The sequence below is a fragment of the Neofelis nebulosa genome, chromosome 6 (assembly GCF_028018385.1).
Source record: "Neofelis nebulosa isolate mNeoNeb1 chromosome 6, mNeoNeb1.pri, whole genome shotgun sequence".
Classification (NCBI taxonomy): Eukaryota; Metazoa; Chordata; class Mammalia; order Carnivora; family Felidae; genus Neofelis; species Neofelis nebulosa.
In genome coordinates, this window is record NC_080787.1 from 103872626 (window position 1) to 103900266 (window position 27641).

Here is a 27641-nt window from a genome sequence, read left to right on the forward strand (position 1 = left end):
AATCTATTTCTCTCCTAAGCCCCATCCCCACACTTCCTACCTTCTTTGATGTGGCCTCTTCTCTATCTTTAGTTGTAGAGATTTGGCAATCTTCAGATCAGTTTCTGGGGTATTTAAGGATGATTTGATAGTTGTCGAGTTGTATTTGTGGGACAGGGTGAGCCAAGATCTTCCTACTGTGCCACTGTCTTCCCCTCTAAGTCTCATTTGAATGCATTTTAGAGCTCTATATTTTTACTCTCCCTACCCCACATTTGTTTTTGATGTCACAGTTTAAATCTTAAAAAAAAAATTTAAATGTTTATTTTCAAGAGAGAGAGAGAGAGAGAGAGAGAGAGACAGAGCATGAGTGGGGGAGGGGCAGAGAGAGGGAGACACAGAATCCAAAGCAGGCTCCAGGCTCTGCGCTGTCAGAACAGAGCCCCACATAGGGCTTGAACCCACAAACTGTGAGATCATGACCTCAGCTGAAGTTGAATGCTTAACTGACTAACCCATCCAGGTGCCCTATAGTTTAAATCTTTTTATCTTGTGTACCCATTGACAAATTATTGTAGTTATAATTATTTTTACTATATTTGTCTTTTAACCTTTATACTAGGTTTACAAATGATTAGCCTATCACCATCACATTAGATTATTCTGAATTTAACTGTATATTTATCTTTACTACTGAAATTTATACTTTCATATATATTTTCTCTTACTAATTAGTACCCCCTCATCTCAGCTTGAAGAAGTCCCTTTAAATTTTCTTGTAAGGTTGGTCTAGTGTTGCCGACTCCTTTGGCTTTTGCTTGTGTGGATGACTCTTTATCTCTCATTCAATTCTGAAGGACAACTTTACTGGGTAGAGGATTCTTGTATGGCAGTTGTTTTTTTTTTCTTTGAGCATTTTGTGTCATGCCACTCCCTTCTGGCCTGCAAAGTCTCTGCTGAAAAATCCGCTTTTAGTCTTAGTAGGATGTCCTTATACATAACAAGTTTTTCTCTTGCTGCTTTTAAGATCCTCTCCTTGTCTTTAACTTTTGACAATTTAAGTATAATGTGTTTTGGTGTGGGGTCTGTTTGAGTTCATGTTATTTGGAACTCTCTGTGATTTCTGGACCTGGATATCTTTTTCCTTCCCCAGGTTAAGGAAGTTTTCAACCATGGTTTCTTTAAATGAATTTTCTGTTCCTTTCTTTCTTTCCTCTTTCTGGACCCCTCCCTCCTCCTCCCCATACTGCAAATATTAGTCTTCTTGATGTTGTCTCATCAGTCTAACTAGCTTCACTGTTTTTTATTCTTTTTACTTTTTGCTACTCTAATTGGATGGATTACATTGCTGTGTCTTTGAGCTGATTCTTTTTCAGCTTCATCTAGTCTGTTATTGAACCCCTCTAAATGTATTTTTCAGTTCAGTTATTGTATTCTTTTGTTCTGTGACTTCTGTTTGGTACTTTCTTACATTTTGTATCTTTTTGTTGAAATTCTCTGTTCATGCATTATTCTCTTGATCTTGGTGAGCATCTTTATGACTGTTATTGTAACTCCTTACAAGGTAAATCATTCATCTGTTTCATGACTTTTTCTGGGGTTTTGCCTTGTTCTTTTGTTAGGAACACATTTCTCTGATTTTCCATGTTCCTTGACTCTCTGTGTTGGTTTCTAGATAAAACAGCCAGTTCTTAAAGGGGTGGTCTCCTGTAGAAGATGATCTTTACTGTTCAACCCTTCCTAGGCCTTGGTTGTCAGTTAACATACAGTGTTACATTAGTTTCAGGTGTACAATACAGTGATTCAACAACTGTATACATTATTCACTGCTCATCACATTAAGTGTAATCTTAATCCCCTTCACCCATTTCACCCATTCCCCCACCAGTTTATTTCCTTCGGGTAACCAGCAGTTCTATACATTTAGGATTCTCTCTCACCCTCCCTTCCTCCCGCTGGTTTTTTGACCCTTTTATTTTCTTTCTTTCTTTGTTTCTTAAGTTCTACATATAAGTGAAATCATATGTTTTTCTCTGACTGACTTATTTCAGTTAGCATTATACTATCTAGCTCCATCCATGTTGTTGCAAATGGGAAAATTTCATTCTTTTTTTGACTGAATAATATTCCATTGTAGGTATATGTGTGTGTATATGTCTGTATATATGTATGTATGTACTTCTTTATCCATTCATGTATTGATGGACACTTGGGTTGCTTCCATAATTTGCCTATTGTAAATAATGCTGCAATAAACAGGGGGGCATTTATCTTTTCAGATTAGTGTTTTTGCAGTCTTTGGATAAATTACCCAGTCAAATAGTAATTCTATTTTTAACTTTTTGAGGAACTTCCATACTGTTTTCCACAGCAGCTGCACCAGTTCGCATTCTCACCAACAGATCATGAGAATTCTTTTTTCTCCACATCCTTGCCAACACTTGCTGTTTCTTTAATTTTTTAAAAATGTTTATTTGAGAGAGAGAGACAGCAGGAGAGGGGGAAGAGAGAGAGGGGAGAAAGGGAGAGCAAGAGAGAATCTCAAGCAGGTTACACGCTGTCAGCACAGAGCCCAATCTGGGGCTTGATCTCATGACTGTGAGATCATGACCTGAGACCAAATCAATAATCAGATGCTTGACTGACTGAGCCACCCAGGCACCCCTGATTTGTATTTCACTGATGATGAGTGATGAGAACGTTTTCATGTGTCTATTGGCCATGGGGATGTCTTCTTTGGAAAAATGTCTGTTCATGTTTGATGCCCATTTTTTAATTGGATTTCTTTTTTGTTTTGGTGTTGTTATATAAATTCCTTATGTATTTTGGATACTAACTCTTAATGGGATATGTCATTTGCAAATATCTTCTCCCATTCAGTAAGCTGTGTTTTAGTTTGATTGATTGTTTCCTTTGCTGTGTAGAAGCTTTTTTATTTTGATGTAGTCCCAACAGTTTTTGCTTTTATTTCTCTTGCCTCATGAGACATATCTAGAAAGATGTTGGTATGACCATTATTGGAGAAATTACTACCTGTGTTGTCTTGTAGGATTTTTATGGCTCAGGTTTCACATTTAGGTCTTTAATCCATTTTGTGTTTATTTTTGTGTATGGTGTGAGAAAGTGGTCCAGATTCATTCTGTTGCATGTAGCTCTCCAGTTTTCCCAGCACCATTTGTTGAGGCTTTTTCCCATTAAATATTCTTGACTTCTTAGAAGATTAGTTGACCACATAATGGGGGATTTATTTCTGGGCTCTCCGTTCTGTTCTCTTGATCTATATGTCTATTTTTGTGCCAGTGCCATACTGTTTTGATTGCTACAGCTTTGTAGTATGCCTTATAATCTGGGATTGTGATACCTCCAGTTTTGTTCTTTTTGAAGATTGCTTTGGCTCTTTGAGGTCCTTTGTGGTTCCATACAAATTTTATGATTATTCTAGTTCTGTGAAAAAATGCTATTGGCATTTTGATAGGGATTGCATTAAATCTGTAGATTGGTTTTGGTAGTATAGCCACATTAACAGTATTTGTTTTTCCAATCCATGAGCATGGAATATCTTTTTATTTGTGTTATCTTCAATTTCTTTCATCAACATTATAGTTTTCAGAGTACAGGTCTTTTACCTTCTTGGTTCAGTTCATCCTCAGGTGGTTTATTACTTCTGACTCAGTTATAAATAGTATTTTCTTAATTTCTCTTTCTGCTCCTTTGTGTATAGAAATACAATGGATTTCTGTATATTGATTTTGTATCCTGGAACCCTACTGAATTTATCAGTTTCAGTAGTTTTTTTTGGTGGAGTTTATTTAAAAAATTTTTTTTGTTTTTAATATTTATTTTTTACTTTCTTTTCTTTTTTTTTTTGGGTGGAGTTTTGTATATATAGCATCATGTCATCTGCAAACAGTGAAAGTTTTACTTCTTCCTTACCGATTTGGATGCCTTTTATTCCTTCCTCTTGTCTGCTGTGGCTAGGACTTCCAGTACTCTGCTGAATAACAGTAGGGGAAATACTGTCAGTTTTTCACCAGATGGGCATTTTAAACCCTTCAATTCACTGTTATTTATCAGTAATATGAGGGTGTTATGCTGGTGATGGGTTATGTTGGGGAGCACATCAGACATGATCTCTGACTTCATGATATATAGAATTTAATGGAGAGACTGATATCAAAAGTTGGTATAAATAAGCAACTGTAATTATTATAAGCCAAAGAAGCACACAGTGATATGGGAGCGTGGACTTGGCTTTTGGTATTTTGCACCTTGGCGAGGTGTGGGGCAGAGGGTCTCACTTCAGACTTCATCTCCCTGTTCTTAGTGGTATATACCTAGTCCTGTCCCCGTCAGTGCCCAGCATCCTCAAGTTCAGTGCCTCTCTGGTTCTCATTTGCTATAGAGTAGGACTAAAGTCAACTGTGTGTGTGTGTGGCGGCGGGGGGGGGGGTGGGTAGGGTGTGGTCACCTGAGTATGTGGAGTCTAGGTGATCTGTGAGGTCTAACTTCTCCCTTTAAATAATTAGTTCACATCTGGGGTCTTCTGTTCCTAAACTTTTCCGGAGTTCTCTAATGCTGGCTTTCTCTTTCTTATTTTTGGGTTCATCCAACAGAAGAGGAAGAGACAAAAACATCTTTATGTCATCATCTTGAAAATAATGTCATTACTTATCTATCTCTCCCAATAGTGTGACATACTTGATGCAGTGGGTTACTTTGGTATCTTTAAATGAGCAAAATGCAGGGCACAACTTAGGTGCTCAATAAATATTTACTGAACAGCTAATAATTTACATTTGTGTAAATCTTTGCATTCACTCATATTCCCCTTCATAAAGCCTCATCAAGTAATCAGGGCAGAAGGTGTTTTTTCAAAGACTGATTGTGTGTGTGTGTGTGTGTGTGTGTGTGTGTGTGTGTGTGTGTTTACAGCAACCTTATTTTTAGAGCAATTGTAGGTTCACAGCAAAATTGAGTGGAAGGTAAAGAGATTTCCCATATATCCCCTGCCCCATACACATGCATAGCTACCTATTTTCAACAGCTCCCACCAGAGTGGTGGATTTGTTACAACTGATGAACCTACATTGACACATCATTATCACCTAAAGTCCATAGTTTACATTAGGGTTCACTCTTGCTGTTGTACATTCTATGGATTGGGACAAATGTATAATGACATACATATATACCATTGTAGTATCATACAGGGTAGTTCCACTGCCCTAAAAATCTTCCTTGCACCACCTATTCATCCCCTTCTCCTCCCAACCTGGCAACAACTGGTCTTTATTGCCTCCATGGTTTTACCTTTTCTTTTTTTTTTTAACGTTTATTTATTTTTGAGACAGAGAGAGATAGAGGATGAACGGGGGAGGGTCAGAGAGAGAGGGAGACACAGAATCTGAAACAGGCTCCAGGCTCTGAGCTGTCAGCACAGAGCCCAACGCGGGGCTCAAACCCACGAACTGCGAGATCGTGACCTGAGCTGAAGTCGGATGCTTAGCCGACTGAGCCACCCAGGCGCCCCAACTTTTCTAAATTGTCATATAATTAGAATCATACAGTTTGTAGCCTTTCCAAATTGTATTCTTTCACTTAGTAATATGCATTTAAGGTTCTTCTGTGTCTTTTCATGGCTTTATAGCTCATTTAATTTTAGTGCTGAATAACATTCCATTGTCTGGGTATATTCCTTCCACACTTTGGCAATTATGAATAAAGCTGCTATGTACATCCACTTGAAGGTTTTTGTGTGGGTTTTATTTTTCAACTTTAGGTAGATACCAAGTAGTGCAATTGCTGGATTGTAGGTAAGAGTATTGTTTAGCGTTGTAAGAAACTGCTGAAGCGTCTTCCAAAGTAGCAGTGCCATTTTTACAGTCCCACCAGCAACGAATGAGAGTTCCTGTCACTCTACATCCTCACCAGGATGTAGTGTCAGTTTTCTGGATATTGGTCATTCTAAGAAGTATGGAGTGATATCTCATGTCGCTTTTTTTTTTTTTTTTGGCTTCACTTATTCTTTTTGTTTATTTTTCAATTTACATTTAAAGTTAGCATATAGTGCAACTGATTTCAGGAGTACATTCCTTAATGCCCCTTACCCATTTAGCCCATTCCCCCTTCCCACAAACCCTCCAGTAAACCTGTTCTCTATATTTAAGAGTCTCAGGTTTTGTTCCCCTCCATGTTTTTATATTATTTTTGCTTCCCTTCCCTTACGTTCATCTGTTTTGTATCTTAAAGTCCTCATGAGTGAAGTCATATGATGTCTTTCTCTGACTAATCTCGCTTAGCATAATACCCTCTAGTTTCATCCATGTAGTTGCAAAATGGCAAGATCTCATTCTTTCTGATTGCCAAGTAATACTCCATTGTGTGTGTGTGTATGTATATATATATATATATATATATATATATATGTATATGTATATATATGTATATGTGTATGTGTATATATATGTGAGATATATATATATATATATATATATATATATATATATATATATATCACATCTTCTTTATCCATTCATCCACTGATAGACACTTAAGTTTCTTCCATACTTTGGCTATTGTCCATAGTGCTGCTATAAACATTGGGGTGCATGTGCCTCTTTGAAGCAGCATACCTGTATCCCTTGGATAAATACCTAGCAGTGCCACTGCTGGGTCGTAGGGTAGTTCTATTTTTATTTTTTTGAGGAACCTCCCCCTACTGTTTTCCAGAGTGGCTGCACCAGTTTGCATTCCCACCCCCAGTGCAAAAGAGATTCTCTTTCTCTGCATCCTTGCCAACATCTGTTGTTGCCTGAGTTGTTAATGTTAGCCATTCTGACGGGTGTGAGGTGGTATCTCATTGTGGTTTTGATTTGTATTTCCCTGATGATGAAGGATGCTGAGCATTTTTTTCATGTGTCGGTTGGCCATCTGGATGTCTTCTTCAGAGAAGTGTCTACTCATGTCTTTTGCCCATTTCTTCACTGGATTGTTTTTTGGGTGTTGAGGTTGATAAGTTCTTTATAGATTTTGGATACTAACCCTTTATCTGATACGTCATTTGCAAATATCTTCTCCCATTCTGTCCGTTGCCTTTTAGTTTTGCTGATGGTTTCCTTCGCTGTGCAGAAGTTTTTATTTTGATGAGGTACCAATAGTTCATTTTTGCTTTTGTTTCCCTTGCTTCCTGAGACGTGTTAAGAAGTTGCTGCGACCAAGGTCAAAGACATTTTTTGCCTGCTTTCCCGAGGATTTTGATGGCTTCCTGTCTTAAATTTAGGTCTTTCATCCATTTTGAGTTTATTTTTGTGTATGGTGTAAGAAAAGTGGTCTAGGTTCATTTTTTTGCATGTTGCTGTCCAGTTTCCACAGCACCACTTGCTAAAGAGGCTGTTCTTTATTCCATTGGATATTCTTTCCTGCTTTGTCAAAGATTAGTTGGCCGTACGTTTTTGGGTCCATTTCTGGGTTCTCTGTTCTATTCCATTGATCTGCACGTGTTTTTGTGCCAGTACCATACTGTCTTGATGGTTACAGCTTGAAGTCCGAAAGAATGATTATTTTTAAGCTTCTTAATCTCTATGACCAAATTCGTAGCTTTTCAAAAGGGCTGCATTTCCAGTAACAATCATGAGAAAGACCAGAGCATGGGGTTTCTTTACTCCAAGCATATTATTCTCCTGGAACCTCCCAGTGCTTCCCTCCAACAAAGGCACCTGTGATGGTATTAATAGCAAGTCAGGTAAAGACTCTGAGCCAATAAGATGGTATTTTAACAATGCCTCAACTATCTTCCTGGTCACATTCTCTTCTCCCCAAATATACGCAGAAACCTGATTTTATAAACCCGAGAGCTCCTCTACAAGATATTTTGCTTTTTAGCCCCCCTTGGAGCTTTGCCAAAGTGAGAAAACAGCTATAGGTATGGGCGAGGAAGACACAGTGGACTCAGTGCTGTCTTTTGACGACTTCTTCAGATCTCAAATGCTAGAAGCAATCCATGACAATTTTCCTATATAGAGCAATTATGAACAGAACCCAGGGGCATTAATGGTATTAGATTTCATTCACTTTTATAAAACCCCAAATGGCTAGAGGTAACATGTCTCATCATATGGGGTGCTCTAGGCAGACTGTACTCTAAGAGGTGTAGGTCTTGCTGAGAGAGAATGGAACACATGTAGCCTAAAAATAGCTACTGGTGTACCACTGCCTTCCCTCTGTTCATGGCAGAGCCCTAATGTCATTTGTAGCCAAGTGTTTTACTTTATAAAATCAAACATATGTATATTTTAAAAAATACTGTTCTGAAATTGAGAAATCAATTTGAAAGCTTATTTGATAGGCCCTCAAGGAATATCCCTATAGTTATTTTGAAAAGGTAAACAACAGAAATGGAAGGATAAAGATTACATAGCTATAAGACTTTACTTGGATAAAATACAGCTCTGGAAGAGACCTTTAGGTCATCAGCGCAGTGTGATTGCTGGCAGGGACTGTGTGCCTCCTGAGACTAATGGAGATGTACCTGTGACAATTAGCAGGGCTGAATAGAGTCCACAGACTCTCTGGGTGGCCTGCTTCAGCCCTCACAGGACTACCTCCTCTCAAAATTCTCCAATTTGCTCTCTGTTCACATTTTTATCAGTTTTTCCCAGTGTCTTAGCCTTCTTCACAGACACTAAGGAAACTGAAGTTCATACAGAATGGAGTATTATAGGTTCAGCATTTGCCTGTTTCCCACTCTTGACTGGGCTGTGGGAATGGGGAAGAGAGACAGTTGTGGGTAACTTTTGTTAAGAGTTCACATCTAGGGAAAGGAACACACTAGTGGGAAGTGGGCAAACTTAAGCCAATGTTAATGACATTCACTCTCCAGCATTACTCGAATGTTTTCTTTTTGTGGTCTGGGTGAAATAACAAAACTTGTATTAACAGCTGATCAAAAAGGCAGGGAAAGTAATTAGGAAAGTATGCCGCAAGCTTCTTGCAAAATATTTTTTTGGTTAAAGAAGTCCAAGTTTCAGTACCCTCACAGGGGACAGTTACTAAACAGCAAAGGGGTCTCCTTTAAAACAGACTCGGAGGACGGTGTTACAAGGGACATACTTCCCTACCGAAAAGGGATCCAGAGATAGCGGAAGAATGTAAACCTAGCTAGCTTTGGGCACTTGTGGTTTAACAACGATTAGTTTGGTTGTGTTCAGTTATAAAGTGTTCAGTTAATAAAGATATTAAGAATGGTTATTCTGTTGAGAATACTATGTCCAGTTTCAAGGGGAAAGATGATGTGAGTGGGAATCCTAATAGCACAGAACTTAGAAAAGAGAAAGTAATTCTTATTTCCATATTGTTTTCTATTGAAAAAAATTGGTGTTTAATTTTTTTAAAAGGAATAATGTAATTATTGTTTTCCCTCTGCAAAGTCCTGGCTTCAAGACTAGTCATATCTAAATGAAAATGTACACAGAAACCCTAACAAGTAGCTTCTTACAACTATAAAAGGATAAGAGCTAGACTAGACTACTTGTGCTGCCCTCCTCCCTTTTAATCTGCATGGTTTGGTGAAGGAATTTGTAGCATCAATTGGAATATAACAATGAATTAAGTTTACCTCATTACTAAGATGCAACCATCACAGGCTAATACAACAGGTGGAGAAATACCACTTAGACCAAGATAAAATCACACTGCCATATTTCATATTTTATTCAATTTTAATATGGTTTCCATTATTAACTTTTAAAACAAAATGATTTCCAGTTTAGAAAACAATGCACTGACCACATAATTCCTTTTTGATTTTATACAGTTATACAAATATTCTAAATACACATTTTGTGTTCAAGATGATGGCAAATAAGATTAACTGTACAGTACATAAGGAAAGAAAATATTTTAAGCATATTTAGAAGCAATAGAAATGTCTATACAAAACAAGCAAAAATGGAATAAAATTTTTATTTTTAAAGTATTGCAACAGGCCCACAGGTTTGTAACAAAAATGTCTTTGCACAGTTCCTCACAATGCCCCATTAATAGCTAAAGCAAGACAGCGGTTTTAGAAAATAAGGTTTCAAAATGCTACACATGGTACTATTGTTTGCACAGTTTGATCAAAATAACAACTCTACTCTGAGTCAAGCAAAACCTAGAGGAAATATACCTAACAACTTGAAAATCATTTGTATAAAATTCATTGCACATTATTTTACTCAGTTGTCTGAAAAGTAAAAAAGTGTATTTACAAAATATTTCGCAGTCAAAATTATAAAGTGAATGAGTATCTCTAAGTAACACGTCTTGATACAGACAGTTCAAGGAAAACACACGAATGGGGTTTTTTTTCTTTTGTCTTGTTTTGTTTTGTTTTTTTTTAAAGAGGTTTTCAGTGCTCCTTCCACAGGGAAGTCAGTATGATCTACGCAAATGGATTTACAAGGTGTTACACATACCGGAGCAAATTCAACACATACGTTATAAAACAATGTTAAAAAGGTGTAAGGATGGAGACTTTGTACATTGTAAGAAGTGAGCTATTCAGAGATCGATAAGAACAATTTTTAATTCAGTTAGCATAAAAGCCTTCATAGTCTTCAGATAATAGACAGTGAACATACTCGATGAAAGTTGAAAAAGCACCATGCACAACAGTTTAGTGGTAAACACTGAAAAAATAGCACCTGGAATTCTGTGATACTGACAATTTAAAACTGGTCTAGTAATTGCCGGAGATATGGTGCCTTGGATAATTCTCTATTTACTCGGGAGAGTTTGAAATGTACGGGGCAATTCAGAGATACACACGGGATATGTCGATCAAAGCACCCTGTACAGTTCTTGCATATCTGAAAGTATAAGAGGAATACATAAAACAATAGGAGAGGTCCTATGTATATGTGTTAACAAACTTTTATAGTCCCTCCTCTCTGACCCACCACAGATTACTGGCAGACAAATAACACTTATTACAAGAAGTTTCATTACTTTTCATCCCTGAAGCCTCACCTACCCTATGTTGAGGCATTTCTAACAGGTAAGTACTGATACATGGATTTCTTTTCAATAAACTCAGTACAGTATTATAAATGTTTTTTCTCTAACTTATGATTTTTCTAGCTTACTTTATTGAAAAAATACAGTGTATAATCCATGTAACATACAAATATTGTTCCTCAGCTGTTTGTTATTAGTAAGGCTTCCGGTCAACAGCAGGCTATTAGTTAAATTTTTGGACAGTCAAAATTCATATGTGGATTTTTGTCTAGGAGAGAGTAATTACCCCTAACTCCTATGTAGCTCATAGGGTATATTAAGATTCATATAATAAGGTCAAAGGTATGTTAAGATTCATACAATAAGCTATCCAATTACCATTAAAGACCGTCTTTTAAATGAGCCATAAACAATATTTTTTCACATTACTCAGATTTATCTTTTCAGACGCCAATAAAAAAGTTATCCAAAGGGGATACCAAATAGCTGCTTCTGCTCTAGATTTGTCTTTTGAGAGAAAAATCAAACTGCTCTAGTTCATTCTCTCATCTGTATTAGTCAAGTGAAGAGGAGTTTTCCTGAGGTTACTGTACCAATTATTATGATGCTGTCCAAACAAACTGCTGAGAAACTGTGTACTTACTCTGTGTTCTCTGATGACAAAATATGCTATTCTTCTATGAAGTCTTTCACTAAGGAGATCTCTGCCACGAGACTCAAAACTATCCCCAAATACGGAAGTTCTGTATTGAGGCTATACGTACTGCAGCTATATTCAGGTGTCAGGACAAACTGATAAATGTTTATGCAACTCTCTGTGCTTGTCTGATAAATAAGCCAGGATGGAATTACTTGCTTCTTTAAATTTAACTCAATGTTAAGTTTCAAGATCTGTTACTGGTGATTTCAACCCTGAGCACTATAGCTAAATTCAGCTTATGTTTAAAAACTCAAAACACCACAACCGGGATACTTACTTAGCTCATTAAAAAAAAAAAAAAAAAAAAAAGGCTGCTTTAGTCTTTCTTTTTGCTATCCTCTGAAAATTTTTGAAAAAATAAGCCAATCAGATGCTTATTTCATTCCTTATTCTTTTCTGTTTATTATTAAAAGTGTTTGAGGTGATGGAAATTTTCTCTGAGATTTGCTATGGCTGTCTAGAATCTTACGTGTAGTGTTTAATTGGGAGTTAAAATTTCCCCAAGTGGCAACAATCATTTTGTTTTGAGTTTATAATGAATTTCTAGCTTTATAGCATTGTATTGAAGAGTGTAATAGGGAGAAGGTTAAGCAATGGACCGAAAGGTAGCAGGTAGGTGCTAGAATGGAGAAAGACTAATAAAGCATACTAAAGAGTTTGAATTTTATCAGACAGAAAGAGAAAGTACCAGACTTGAACTTTTAAAATGTAATTTTAGGGGCGCCTCGGTGTCTCAGTTGGTTACGCATCCATTTCTTGATTTCTTCAGGTCATGATCTCACAGTTTGAGTTCGAGCCCCACATGGGACTTCACGCCGACAGTGCAAAGCCTGCTTGGGATTCTGCGGCCCCCCCCCCCCCCGCCCCAAATAGGTAAAATAAACTTAACGCTGGCTAGAATGATCTATTTTTTTAAGAATGGAGACAGCGGCAGGGGGTCAGGCTAGGAAGCTGCTGCAGGAGTTTAGGGCAGAGAGGATGGTGGTTTGGACTAGGATGATAAAAGAAAGGAAGGAGAAAAGTGAGGGTATTTAAGAAGTATATAGGAGATGAAAGGGGAGAGGGGGAAAAATCAACTTATTTCAACAGCTAGGTTTCTGTGGTTGCATCAAAATAATCATACCTTTAAGATTCTACCATCCTTAATGAAATGTTTAATGGATTCTAGATGACTGGCTATATTCTCTAAAACTTAACAATTTTGCTAGTACAAAATGTGGCAGCTAGAATGGTACAGAGCAAATAGTCTATGCTTTATCAATCCTTAATCATCTTCATAGGATGGTCAAATTTTTTAAGAGCCTAGTCTCCTAAGACATGGTTTCTCTCCCTGTTCACCTTCATGGCAGCTAAGTTTGATACTCTGTCTTGGTTCAAAAGCTTCTCTACCTTGAGGACAAGGTGCAGAGGCTGGCCTTCACATCCTGGTTTGAATTCTATTAGGACTGTGAGGAATGATTTTATAAGAGAATTTACAACGTCGGAAGTAGACAGGACCCGTGAAAGAACTCTGATAAAACCAAGGAAGGACAAGTCCAATATAATGAAGTCCAGACTAGAATCCTGATGTCCCTCCTTATTATCAGCATGGTTCATTTTTTTCCTTTTTTTTTAATGTTTATTTTTGAGAAAGACACAGAATCTGAAGCAGGCTCCAGGCTCTGAGCTGTCAGCACAGAGCCCGATGCGGGGCTTGAACTCACGGGACTGCAAGATCATGACCTGAGCCAAAGTCGGACGCTTAACCGACTGAGCCACCCAGGTGCCCTATGGTTCATTTTCCACTAAATCATACTGCCTCTCAATTATCTGGTTGGTTTTTAAACATTTCAATAACTTTATATATTGCTCTTATAACACAAAATAAACACAAAATAAACTTCACTCCGAAGTTGTTCTTCTCTAGCCTGAAAGCAAAAAATGTACTGGCAATACAATGGTTTAAAAGGTATAATCGCTCCTTTAAGAAATACTTTTTTTTTAATGTGCTAGGATAATGTTTCCTCAGATTTCATTTTCCAACTTAAAGAGGTTTCTGCTGTTTATTACTGGTAGAATTCCCACATTTGAAAAAGCATCTCTGTATTTTATGTCTGTATCCCAGCCTGGCTACTTATCAGCAGCATAACATAGGGCAAATACTTAGCCCTCTTGTGTCTGTTTACTCATTTGTAAGAGGTCTCTAGCATATAATAAGACTCAATCATGTTAACTATTAATTTTCTATCTAGACTCTTAGACTGTGAACCTTTCAAGTTTACCAGCAATTCTCTAGGACAACCAGATTTTTATGAGAATGGTAAATAGACATGATAGAGAAACTGGTAAATATTATAAAAGAAATTGGGTAGAGGTACATTGTAGTTCTAGGTTTTAATAAACAATACACTATTCCATAAAAACAAAAATAAATTATGAAACAATAAAACTAAAAGACAATGTATGGACCAGGAGAAGATATTTGCAAATTACATATCTGATAAAGGGTTAGTATCCAAAATCTTTACCAAGCCATCTTTAAGTAATTTAGTTCAATTATATTTTTGATATTTTGATTATATATTATAATCAAATTATATATTTTGATACTAGAATCTTTACTCCTACTTTTCATACCAGTTTCGTATCTCAAACTATACCTCAAGGGTTGATGATATTTCCCGGAAAGGTCTAGCAAAGAAGGCCGTACCTTTACAAGTTGCTCCTGTTTACGTTCCAACTCCCGAATTTCTTGGTTGAGGATGACTGCAACATGCTGAGGCTGGCTCCGACATTTACCACAGATGCCATGCTGAGTCAGGTCATCACACACAGGACAGTGCAAAGTAGTGAAATACTGTGAAATAGTGCCTTTCCGCCCTTCAAGTTCGCTTCGAGAGGAGCTGGTGGCTTTCTGTATCTATGAAAACATTAATTCAGAAATAAGTTTTGGGGAAGTGGGGGGGGTGGGTGGGTGATGGGGATTAAGGGCACACTTATCATGATGAGCACTGAGTAATGTATGGGATTGTTGAGTCACTATATTGTACACCTGAAATAAAAGAACACTGTATGTTAACTATAGTGGAATAAAAATTTAAAAAGTTAATGAAACTCTGATCCAGCTTCACAGTGGAGCCACTGCTCTCATGCTAACTGCAGGTTTATGAAGGCACTATTTCCTTCTTCCAACAAGTACTAAGTAGCTACTCTATGTCAGGTACTGTTCTAGATAATGGGGCTACAGAAATGGACTAAATCCTTTTTACAGAGCTTATGTGTTAATATCGTCAGATATGATGTTTTTCTTTTTTTCTTTTGGGAAAAAAACAGTCTCCTGCCACTCAGGTTTTTGGTTGAGATACATAGATGTGTGAGATCATCCAGGGCACTGGAGACTGGAGAGGGCAATGGAAGAAATCCACATTGAGAGTAGATACTGTTTAAGGCTGCACAACTGGGCCATGGAAACAAGGCAAGAAAAGGGTTAAAAGTAACTTGGTAGGCAGTAGGGTGCAAAATTCAAGCAAAAGTAAACCTGGAGAATTTCAAATGTAATTAGGCTGTGTCACCTAAGCATTCTTCATTTGAAGTTAATACTGGTTTCAGAGACTTGACTTCTGGAACTGTTTTTACACTGAAATAACATTATCATGTGGTTATTATACCCTTGGTGTCTCCTCCTGTATCTTACAAATCACTCTTCATAGAGATTATTAGGTCAGTCTGTTAACAAATGCCATTGGTTTAACATTCTTCCTGCTGACGAAATGAAAATCAGTAACAGCGTTCCAGTGCAAAGCCAGGATACAGCATCACAGATGTTGGCCAGCACAGCTTCTCTGAAGCACAGCCTCAACCTCAGTATTAGTTTCCTTGAGGCCATATGTGCTTGCTGAGAAAGTAAAAGTAATTTGAAGATCAACTTTCACCAGTTTCCCTGAATACCATCAGTCTTTCACAGTCTGAGATAATAGCAAATGACTGAGCAGATCTAATTCTCAACAGCAGACTGAAACTGCTCCTCTCCTCGACTAATGTAGCGCAGATTATTACACAATCACCTATAGTTCCTTCAGGCTTCCAATGAGCTAACTAAGAAGAGTTCAAGCAAAACTCCCTTTGCTAAGATTCCACATTCCATGTTTTACTTTAGTATAATGCTATTTTAACATTACTTCTTTAGTTTGATTTCTTCAGCACTATGTCTAGACACTGTATTCTATATACTAAACACCCACTTTTAAGGAATTTTGGTTCTCCATTTATTTATTAGCTGGTTTATTAAGTATTTACTACTGACATAGTGGTGGGATTTATTTTAATATTCTGCAACCTGGCTAGTCTGACAGAAACTGGGAAGGTGTTTGTAGAAAACTTAAAAGGTTTTTTTTTTTTTTTTTTTTTTTTTTTTTTAGGAAACCAGAAGAGTGTGGCACCTTTGTCAGTTTAGGATAATAGAGTATCCACATTGCCTCTCATAGCACAGAACTAAAATCTTTAGTTCTACTAGAAATTGCAAGTGAATTCTCTCTACAGTCACAGCACAGGTATATACTATTTAGTAGGCTTACCCTGGGTAATTCATGATACCAGCTGAAGACATCAATACCAATAAGTGAGAAGATTCTTGCCAGGGGTGGAAGGATCTGCTTGGTGATATAGTAAGTGGCATTCAGTCTCAGAGTCGGGTCCTGCAGCACTTCCACTGGGCGCTTCACCAACTGGATAAGTGGTATTCCAGGAGCCCCATAAATGATGACGTATGGCACTCGCTCTCCAACTCGAGGCTCAGAGCGCCGATCATAAGTAAGCATTTTCCTATTTAAAACCACATAAATATTTACTCAAAGGCTGTTATGGAAGGCATCTTACTAGCAGATTAAGGGAGAGTGAAATAATTATGAAACCACGAGATTACAACTTCAAATTACAACTTTCTTGAGAGCTATATACATTTGACTCAGCACCAAATGGATATAATGTTAAGAGTTTAAAACTTGATCTGTAAATCATTGCTGTGAAAAACAACATGAGTTGCCATATATCAACTAGCTAAAAATGTATTAATTTCTATCTCCTAAGAGTCAGAATGATCATAAATCCAACAGTGAAAGAAAATTTAGCTCGTTAGATGATCTGATTCTAGAATGATGCCATCTAAGTGCTTTGGTAGATCCCTATTAAGGACTACCTAGGGATTTTGATGTGGGAAAATGACAATTCAAGCTCTGTACAAGATTAAAATTTCACTGAATTTAGTTTCCCAAGAGAAGCCCAGAAAAGGAGTTACTTCTTCCTCTTCAGAGCTTACAAAGTATGGGGGAGCATCTATTTACCATTAGTGAGACTTCATTGGGGCAGGTGAAGAAACAATTATGTGCCTGTGGACTAGGTATCTTTTCATCTATTTCAAACCACTCAGCATCCTAGGACAACACTTGTTAGGTACAGAGTTGTGCTGTTGTATGCATCATTACTGCCCCCCCCCCCCCCCTTTAATGTTTGTTTGAGAGTGAGCGAGCATGAGCAGGGTATGGGGAGAGAGAGAGGGAAACAGAAAATCCGAAGTAGGATCTGCACTGTCAGTGCAGAGCCCAACATGGGGCTTGAACCCATGAACTGTGAGATCATGACCTAAGCTAAGACAGATGCTCAACCAAATGAGCCACCCAGGTGCCCCCATCATTACCTTGTAAGTTCAAGGGCTGGCACACAAGCTCCAGGTTTATAAGAGGAACTTCCTCTGTATTCCTTGGCAAAGATAAAATCTTGGATGCTGGCTTTTCCTTCTAGAAGCTTCATACACTGTCGCTGAACATACTGTTTAATTAAACTTATGTCTCTTGTTTCAAATAGCAGCTTTAGAGAACGCTCAAGTATCTTAAAAAAAAAAAAAAAGGATACATTCATAAAGATAAAATACCCCCTAGTATATTTAATCACTGTTGCTATATTTTCTGGAAATATTTCTACTAGGAAATGACTGACATGCAGTGGATTTATGGAATGTATTGAATTTAAATTAGTTCTGGGTGAAAGTTCTGTATTTTGTGAATACTGGAACCAATATATATTTACTCATTAAGTTTGCTAATTTAGCTTAAGCACAATTCTACCCTTGGAGAAAGAATGCAGTGGATTTCTCTTCCAGGGACTAGTATTAAATAATATCTCAAGTTCACATAACATTACATATATAGCATAACAGACTGACACACTGACAATAGTCCATCTATTACGCTTTTTATGCTCTTAAAAAACTCAGTGTGTAGAGTACTATTCCCATTTATACCATTTATTTTTAGTTTGTTACAGGAGTCTGGACCTGAGTAAATAAAAAATATAAAATACTATGGTTAAAATTACCGTGGTTGAGAAATTTAGGTAATTTATGGTATCACTGTTCAGAAATCTTTCTAACTTGTGTTAATAACTCAGTTTATCTAGAATGGATTACTTATAAAATTTTTCCGTTGCTAGTTTTCTTTATCCTGCTCCCTAGCTTTTGGGTGTTGTTATATGATAACATATCATCATCCAGGTGATAGGCAGGAAATTCTTGTCAAGTTCATGTGTTGTTTTTCAGTAATTGTGATAAAAGGTAAGGTGAGGGAAGAAGTCAGAAACTAAGGACTAAAATCAAATAAGTCATTTTCATTAGAAATGAAATTCTCAAAATCATATAGTTCCTCCACTGATAGTTACACACAAAGAGACTAGGAGGACCACCTCATGTGTGTTTAAGCTAAAGAATCTGGTGAAAATCCTACTTATTTCTTAAAGATGAACACAAGATAGATAAACCTTACCTTAGAAACAGCAGGGCAGGAATCTCTTCTGACGGTTTCTATTCCTTTTGCATCAAATACCGGGTCCTTTTGATCCAGTGTTTCATACATGTAACCCACATACCTCTTTTTTGTTTGTAAGACACAGGGCAAATATACCTGTGATGGATTAACAAAACGCCTCTAAATAACCATTTTTCCCTACCATGAATATCTTATTTTTATGTCTTTTTCTTTTTTAAAAATGTTTATTTTTGAGACGGAGAGGGAGACAGAGGATCTGAAGCAGGCTCTGTGCTAATAGCAGAGAGCCCAACTTGGGGCTTGAACTCATGATCCATGAGATCATGGCCTGAGGCAAAGTCAGATCCTTAACCAACTGAGCTACCCAGGCGCCCTTTTTCTCTCTTTAACCAAATTAATCAAAAATCAATTCCAAAAACCCCCATTAAATATGGCTTAGCACCAATGAAATTCATGATATAACATTTAAACATAAAGCACACAAAATTAATTAGTTGTCTTTATTTCCTTCCCACTCAACTCCTTTGTTTGCACTATCAAATTTTGTCCCTACTGCAACTGATGCTACTCTCTCAAAAGTCTATTAAAAATTAAAAATCACTTTAACACTTATTTAAAAGTTAATAAGTACAACATTGAAAGTTATAAGAGACTATATAATGAAAAGCCCTCATCCCCTAGCCTCTACTGTCTTTGACCTAGAGATGCCTAGAGGCATCCTCTATTGATTTCCTGTATAGCCTTCCAGAGATATTTATACATATGAATGGTTGCTTACCGTATACATCATTTTGTACTTTGCTTATTTTAGTAATTTATCTTGGAGAATATTCCATCCTTGTACAGAAAGCTCCTTTTATTTTGTAGGTATAGTAGTCCATGATGGGAGGATATCACAATTTATGTAACCAGTTACCTACTACTGTGGGTCATTTAGGATGTTTCCAATCTTTTGTTATTACAAATAGTGTTCCAGTGAACAATCTTGCATGGATTAATCTACTGAATTCCCTGAAGTTGAATTCCTAGATTAAGGGTCCAATGGACCTACCAAACTGGTCCTTTCTTCTGTCCTCAAACATTATCAATAATTATACTAAGTATAAAATGGTCTAAACATCCCAATTAAAAGGCAGAAGTGATCAGATTGGATCTGATCAAAAAATGAAACAAAGCAATAAACTACTAGAAATCCACTTCAAATACAAGGACATAAAAAGGTTAAAAATAAAAAATGGAAGATACACATGCTAACACTAATCAAGAGTGTTTTATCATCAGAAAAAAGATTTCAAGACAAGTATTATCAAAGATAAAAATAACAATTTATCAAGAAGATACATAATCCTAAATGTGTATGTACCTAGAAAGAAAACTTCAAAATATCTGAAATAGAAACTGGCAGAACTAAAAGGAAGAAAAAGGCAAATCTATGATTATATTTGGAAACTTCACCTCTCCCTTAGAAATTGACAGGAAATCATTAAGAATACAGAAGGCTTCAACAACATCACTATTACCTTAACCTAAGTGACATTTACAGGACATTCCAAAAAGCTGGATACAGAAAGCTTTTAAGGTCACATGGGTATAATCACTAAGATAGACCACTGGCTGGGCCAAATGACAAATTTCAATAAACTTAATAAAAGCATTAAAATCATACGGAGTATCTTCTTTGACCACAATGGAATTAAATTAGAAATAATGGTATTATTTCTGGAATATCCTTAAATATTTGGAACTTAACACAAGTCTAAATGATGTATGGGTCTTTATCACTGAAACAAATGAATAATAATGGAAATACAAGATACCAAAAATTGAAGCTAAAGTAGTATTTATTTATTTAAAAAAATTTTTTTTAATGTTTACTTATTTTTGAGAGAGAGAGGCAGAGAGACAGATACAGAATCTGAAACAGGCTCCAGGCTCCGAGCTGTCAGCACAGAGCCTGATGCGGGGCTCGAACTCAAGGACTGCGAGATCATGACCTGAGCCGAAGTCGGACACTCAATCGACTGAGCCACCCAGGCGCCCCAAAGCTAAAGTAGTATTTAGAGGGAAATTTATATCTTTAAGCACTTACATTAAAAAATATTTGTTTAATATCAAAGATTCAAGCTTCTAAATTAAGAAGACAGGAAAAGAAAAGCAAACTAAACCCAAAGTAAGTATAAGGAAGGAAAGAATAAAGAGTGGAAATTGAAGAAATGGTTCTTCAAAAAGTTCAGTAAATGGATAAACCTTTAGGTAGATGATTGTGGGGAAAAAAACAAAAAAAATTTATCAATATCAAAAATGAAAGGAGGGAGATCACTAAGGATCTTACAGATATCAAAATGACATTAAGGAAGTATAATTCATGCCAACAAACCTGACAATCTAGGAGAAATGGACAAATTCACTGACAACCACAAGTTATCAACACTGATATAAGAAAACCTGAATATTTCAATATTTATCAAGGATGTTTAATTTGTAATTAAAAATCTATGACCCACCCTTTCCCCCAATAAAATGTCAGGACTGGAGAGCTTCACTGATGAATTCTATCAACCACTTTTAAGAGAAATAATTGTACTAATCTTATTTTTTTTTTCCAGAAAATAGAAATGGGAATATTGCCAACTCATTTTATGAAACCAGCCCCTCCTTTTTTTGTCCCAAAACCAAAGACAATACAAGAAAAAAACTACAATATTCATCATGAACCTATACATCACAATTCCTAACTAATGTTTATTCTCTTTAAGAAGTTTTGCAGTTTTTTGCTTTTATGTTTCGGTCTGTGATCTATTTCAGGTAAGTTTTCATGTCTGGTGCTATTTTCTAAGCAGGCCATACTCTTCATTTTTGCCAGATGGGTTGTGTCCATAGTACCATACATGTACTTCATTCTTACTTTGTTTTCTAACTGTTCTCCCCATCTCTGCCCCAATCAGAATGCTCACTCTTCAGGGCAGATACCATATCTGAGTCCTCTTTGTTTTTTTTTAATTTTTTTTTTTTTCAACGTTTTTATTTATTTTTGGGACAGAGAGAGACAGAGCATGAACGGGAAAGGGGCAGAGAGAGAGGGAGACACACAGAATTGGAAACAGGCTCCAGGCTCCGAGCCATCAGCCCAGAGCCTGACGCGGGGCTCGAACTCACACACCGCGAGATCGTGACCTGGCTGAAGTCGGACGCTTAACCGACTGCGCCACCCAGGCGCCCCTCTGAGTCCTCTTTGAATCTCTTCTATGACAATTCTTGCTTCAAAGTAGGTACTTTTATCCTTTCCACACCCGTTTTCTTTTTTTTTTTTTTTTTTTCACACCCGTTTTCTTAAATCAACCATTTCTAATTCCTACGGATCCTTCTTTCTCAGTATCTCCTGAATTGCTCTTTATCTTCCCTAGTTCAGGTTACACAGGCTGCATCCTGTCCTGAGCTTCTCCCCTTCCCAAACCATCTTGTATACCACTGTGAGACTAATCCTCCCCAAACAGCTCTGATCATGTCATGTTCTTGTTTGATACACTTTTCTGAATCAGGTTTGAACATTTTAGCTTGGTATTCAAGACACTCTACAATCTGGTCTTAAGTTTATTTTCTAGAGTTCTCTCCCACTATATTCCCATATTGTGCTTTTCCAACTCCCTATCCTCCTACATGCCATTTTCTTCTATGCAGAATGACTGCAGCCCCATGGCTGCCCATTGAAATTCTAACCATTTTCTGAGACACAGTGCAATATTACCTCCTCATGGAAGTACTCCTCCATGGAGTCTCCTCATCCAGCCCAAGATGACATAATACCTCCTTTTCTTTGTGCTCTTACAGTGTTTAGGGAGACTGCTCTCATGATTATTGGCTCTTAGTGGGACTGTGTCTTATGCTTCTTTGCATTCCACACCTCTCCTAGCTTAGTAGCTTTTATATGGAAAGAACTAAATACATATATGATATGGAAGGTAAAGTGAAAAGAGTCTAATAAGGTCCTTATGGCAGACTGTACTGTCCAAATAAATAATATCTGCCATTCCACATGACCTTACAATGTGATTCTGACATTCTTCCCATTAAGAGACGGGAATCTATGCTCTCTCTTAAATCTAGACAGGCTGTGATATGGTGTGACTTTGAGACTAGGTCATAAAAAACAGAACTGCTTTTGTCTATTTTTCTTTGGGATGTTCATTCCTGGAACTCAGCGCCATCATGCTGTGAGGAAGAACAAATAATCCCAGGGAAAGGCCAAATGTAGGTGTTCCAGCTGACAGCCCCAGCTGATGTTCCCAACAGCAGCCAGCATCAACCCCCAGACAGCAGAGTGAGCAAGCTTCAAGTTGTATCACCTTCAGCCACTAAGTTTCCCAGCTAAGGATCTAGACACTGTGGAGCGGAGACATGCGTCCTTGCTGCACCTCTTCTGAATTCCTGACCCATAAAATCCATAAGCATAATAAAAGAGTGGCTGTTGTATATCATTAAGTTTGGGGGGGGGGGTCTGTTACACAGCAATAGTTAATTGGAACAAAAGGTTTTTTTTTTTTTTTTGAGAAAATTATACAAAACTCAGGGAAAATATTTTAAATACAACACTTTGTAGGCATTATACTGTTACTGATTCTGAAAATGTATTATACAAGACCAAAATCTCCAGAAGGTATGTGAATTTCATCTGTTATTTCCAGTATTAATTATATTTCTCTTACCTTTTCAAACTTCAATTTCACTGGTTTAGGATTGGTAGCAGTTACAGCTTCAGCAATTTCCTGACCAATCTTAAAAGACTGCTCCTTAGTAGCTCCTTTCAGTAGCACAAACATACTAAGAGGGTTAAAAACGAGATCGTTGTAACAAAAAAATTTCATCAAGAGTAACTTTACTTTCCTGGATAATACCCTAATACCAAAGAAAGCTTTTTTGCCCCTTTTCCTTATGAAGTTGCTTCCTGTTTAAGCTTTCTTGCTTTATCATACTTTCCTTGTATTATTACAGATTTTAAAAACATCGAATATTTCTAGTTTAGCTTCACACAGACCAGCTCAGCTGTCAGAGATTCCAAGAAGGTCTTGGGTCATTCCTAGACAATAATGGCTTTATATGATGCACCATTACATCAGTCATAAAATAAAAGAAAATGTGATTATAAAGAAATGAAAAATTTACTTGTGATATGGGAGGAAATTTCCTTCCAGAACCACCCAACTTAAAAAAGACACACATATATTTTGTAATATATGTTCACTGAAGACAATGTCAGAAAACATAAAGCACAAAGAAGAAAACAGCCCCCTAATCTGACCATTCAGAAAATAGGCACTACAAACCTTTCTGTATAGCTGTAAATCTCTTCTCCTTCGGGATCACAGATCAGATTGTTGGATAACTTTCTTCTTTCATTTAATTGTACATCATAACATTTTCTCACACTGCTTAGTTCTTTTACATTATTTTAACAGTTGTACTGTATTTCAATGTACAGATGTATAATTTAACCAAACCTCAATCACTGGAAATTTAGGTTACTTAAAATTTTTTTTGCTAATATTTCACATATAATAATTTGGCACACCTCTGGTTGTATCCTTAGAACAAATTTCTATCAGTGAAATTTCTGGGTAAATCGTATACTCTAAAAATATTTTTTGAAAGATACTGTCAAACTGAATTCCAGAAAGAAATTTCTGATGTACAATTCCACCAGCAGTATATGCAGGTCAAGACGGAAGGATTTCTGGGGTGCCTGAATGGCTCAGCCAGTTAAATGTGTGACTTGGGCTCAGGTCATGATCTCAAGGCTTGTGGGTTTGAGCCCCATGTCGGGCTCTGTGCTGACAGCTCAGAACCTGGAGCCTGCTGGGATTCTGTGTCTCCTTCTCTCTCTCCGCCCCTCCCCTGGCTCACATTGTCTGTGTGTGTCTCTCTCTCAAAAACAAACATTACATTTTTTTAAATTATGTGTTTTGTTAAAAATTATACCTCAATGAAGTTAATATCTTAAAAAATATTATTATAGGCTACATATATGAGATTTTACCCAGTAGTTAGTGGGTTTGAGTCCATCTATGTTGCTTTGGCCAGTTTTATTTGGAGCTAAGCTTCAAGACTGCTGGCCAAGATTAATGGAAATTTTTGATCACTTAACAGAATGGAGGTGACTATCCTACAAAAAGAGAAAGACTGTTTTAAAATAAGTTTGTCTGTCACTGGTGCTTTTAATCTAGTTAAGTAACAATCATCTTTGGGTTGAGAGATCCAAGCACACATACAGAGTGTGATTTTCACATAGTAGGGCGTGAGTGGGGATATTAGAACAACCTAGAAAGCCTTTCTCAATTATACTCAGGTGAATTTTTCTAGAGATTCGGATTCTAGCTCCACACCACTCTTCTGCTGCCACTCTATATAAGAGCTATTACCACTACTATAGAGAATTCCTATAACTGATGGGAGTAGGTCATATTCCACTAGGGTGTAGTAAATATGACTGAGAACCACTCTTCTATAAAATAACTGTTTAAACCACTTGTCAGTAATATTATAACTTTGTATGGTGATAGCTGGTAGCTATACTTATCATGGTGAGCATTTTGTAATGTATATAATGGTCATATCACTGTATTGTATACCTGAAACTAATACTGTATATCAATTTTATTTTTTAAAGTTTATTTTTGAGAGAGCAAGAGTACATGAGTAGGAAAGGAGCAGAGAGAGGAAAAGAGAACCTCAAGCAGGTTCTGCACTGTCAGTGTGTAGTATGACGTGGGGCTTGAGCCCAACATGGGGCTTGAACTCATGAACCATGAGACCATGACCTGAGCTGTAATCAAGAGTCAGACACCTGGGGCGCCTGGGCGGCTCAGTCCGTTAAGCATCTGACTTTGGGTCAGGTCATGATCTCACGGTTTGTGGGTTCAAGCCCTGCATCAGGCTCTGTGCTGACAGCTCACAGCCTAGAGCCTGCTTCAGATTCTGTTTCCCTCTCTCTCTCTCTCTCTCTGCCCCTCCCCCGCTTATGCTCCATCTCTCAAAAATGAATAAATGTGGGGGGAAAAAAAAGGGTCAGATGCTTAACCAACTGAGGCACCCAAGCACTTCCAGTTATATTTTAATAAAAAATATCATTTAATTGAAAAAAGAAATAGTGTGTTTATTATACTTTCTAAATGGACAATAATGCTTAACTGCTTTAGAGACAGAAACACCTTTCTGTAACAGTAATTATGATGCTTTGGTAACTGATTGCCCTTAGCTAGATCCCAAGATTCATAAAATCAGCAGTCTTGAAATCAGAGGGAGGCAATGATCATTCACCATCATCTATCAGATTTCCTTTATTCTGATCATGAGGCAACTGAGCCTCAGAGAAGCTAAAAGACTTGTTAATGGCCATGCATCGAATAGATGTATAGCTAGAAAGCAAATCCAGATCTCCTCACTCTCAGTTAAGAACTTTTTCATTTCACCAAGCATTATCTATTATCCCTAAAGCAGTATTTCTCAATCTTTTATTATTGTTCTCTCAAAAAAGTTAAAATTTATTTTTATTTATTTAAAAAAATTTTTTTAACTTAAGATTTTTTTTAATATTTTATTTTTGAGAGAGAGAGAACGTGCGAGTGAGCAGGAGAGGGGCAAAGAGAGAGGGAGACACAGAACTTGAAGCAGGCTCCAGGCTCTGCACTGTCAGCATAGGATCTGACATTGGGCTCAGACCCACAAACTATGAGATCACGACCTGAGCCAAAGTCAGATGCTTAACTGACTGAGCCACCCAGGTGCCCCAAAAGTAAATTTAATAAGAGAAAGTAATTATTAAGAAATAAAATACTGTTGGGTGGTTGAACTTTGTAGGGCCAAAAATCCATTGTACTATCCACTTAGATAGTACAGGTTTTGCTTCCTGAGAACCAATTTGTACCGGGTTAGGGTGATACTGTTACCATTGATAATGCATGCTCAAGAATGAACTGCCCTCATACAGTATATTTCAATTATCATTTGTTGAATGAATTAGTGAATGGAGAGCAAAAATTCTAATAATATTGCAAATTCTTTGATTGGAATCATAAAACACCTGTGAATTCTGATGTAATGAAACAGTACCAGCTAGGAATCAAAAAACACTGAGTACTAATTTATGGCTCCACTGCTGACTAGTCAGGTGATCTTAGACAAGTTTCTTATCTTAGGGAAATGTGCTTTTAAGCAGCACATAAGAATATGCTTCTAAGGGTTCCCTCCAGCAGTGTGAAAACTGCTGACCTAAATAGCACCAAAGCTGTCTTTCAGTTCTGACATTCTGTGCGTCTGTGTTTTTTTGGTTTGAATTCTTAAAGATCTTATATGCTAAACAAAGATAACTACAATGAGAACCATGCCAACTTCTGATTGTGTGTGTCATCAACCATGACATGTATGACCCTGAATTAAACTCAACAATTCAATGTTTAACTTTTTCCTCTTCCCTAGATTTTTTGCAAGGAGCTCTGCTAACAAGGTACAAAACCATGTTCTGTAACTTTTATTTTGCTAGACTACTCAGCAGAAGTGGTTTTACAGAGCAGTGAAATACTAAAGTCAAGCTGAAGAGTCGCTTTTGATGGGGAACAGTAGACACTATGGATAGCTGGGGCCTGGATAACTTGAAAGTATACCCACCTGTTAGTAATGAAACAGCTGCTGTATGAGGCAAGTCTCATTCAGCATTAATATGATTATGCTGATTATACGTGCATTAAAGAATTGGAGAAGATTAAGTGCTCTTCAAAGATTACCTAGAAGCTATTTTTAATGATTAGAAGCATTATGTCCTACAGCTTCATTGGGCTGTAAAGTCATCAGAGGTCCTGAGGCAAGTGCTCTAAGCATGATCACACTGTGAATCTAAGCCTTCAATATGAAAAATATCAGACTCTAAGAAATCTGCATAATACTTATAATCTAGAAGAATTTATGAAGTCATACAAATAAGATGTTACATCAATAACTGAGCCCTAAAAAAATACCAAGGGAGGCAACCAAGCTGAGGTTATTAATTCAGGACCCAGAGGCAGTCCTATTCTTTGTCAGCCCATGGATGATGGACTTCAGGAAGTCTGTGAGCCCTCTGGAATCAAATGGAAAATTGTATCTGCCTACATGCACTTTTTGTAGAAGGTCAAAAATATTTTGGG

The 27641-nt window shown here is 37.1% G+C and overlaps 1 protein-coding gene across 2 annotated transcripts in view; it reads right to left on the reverse strand.

Moving 5' to 3' along the window:
• Nucleotides 1-9658: 9658 nt before the first annotated feature.
• The window catches only part of REV3L (REV3 like, DNA directed polymerase zeta catalytic subunit), a 174642-nt gene continuing 156659 nt past the window's right edge, over nt 9659-27641 (reverse strand). For both annotated transcript variants that reach the window (XM_058734981.1, XM_058734982.1), the window contains 6 exons: nt 23172-23286; nt 18466-18603; nt 17346-17536; nt 16228-16474; nt 14364-14573; nt 9659-10826 (listed from right to left, as the gene is read on the reverse strand). In XM_058734981.1, the coding sequence (XP_058590964.1) occupies nt 10686-10826; nt 14364-14573; nt 16228-16474; nt 17346-17536; nt 18466-18603; nt 23172-23286 (1042 nt within the window). In that variant the 3' untranslated portion in view covers nt 9659-10685. The remainder of the gene's footprint in view (nt 10827-14363; nt 14574-16227; nt 16475-17345; nt 17537-18465; nt 18604-23171; nt 23287-27641) is intronic.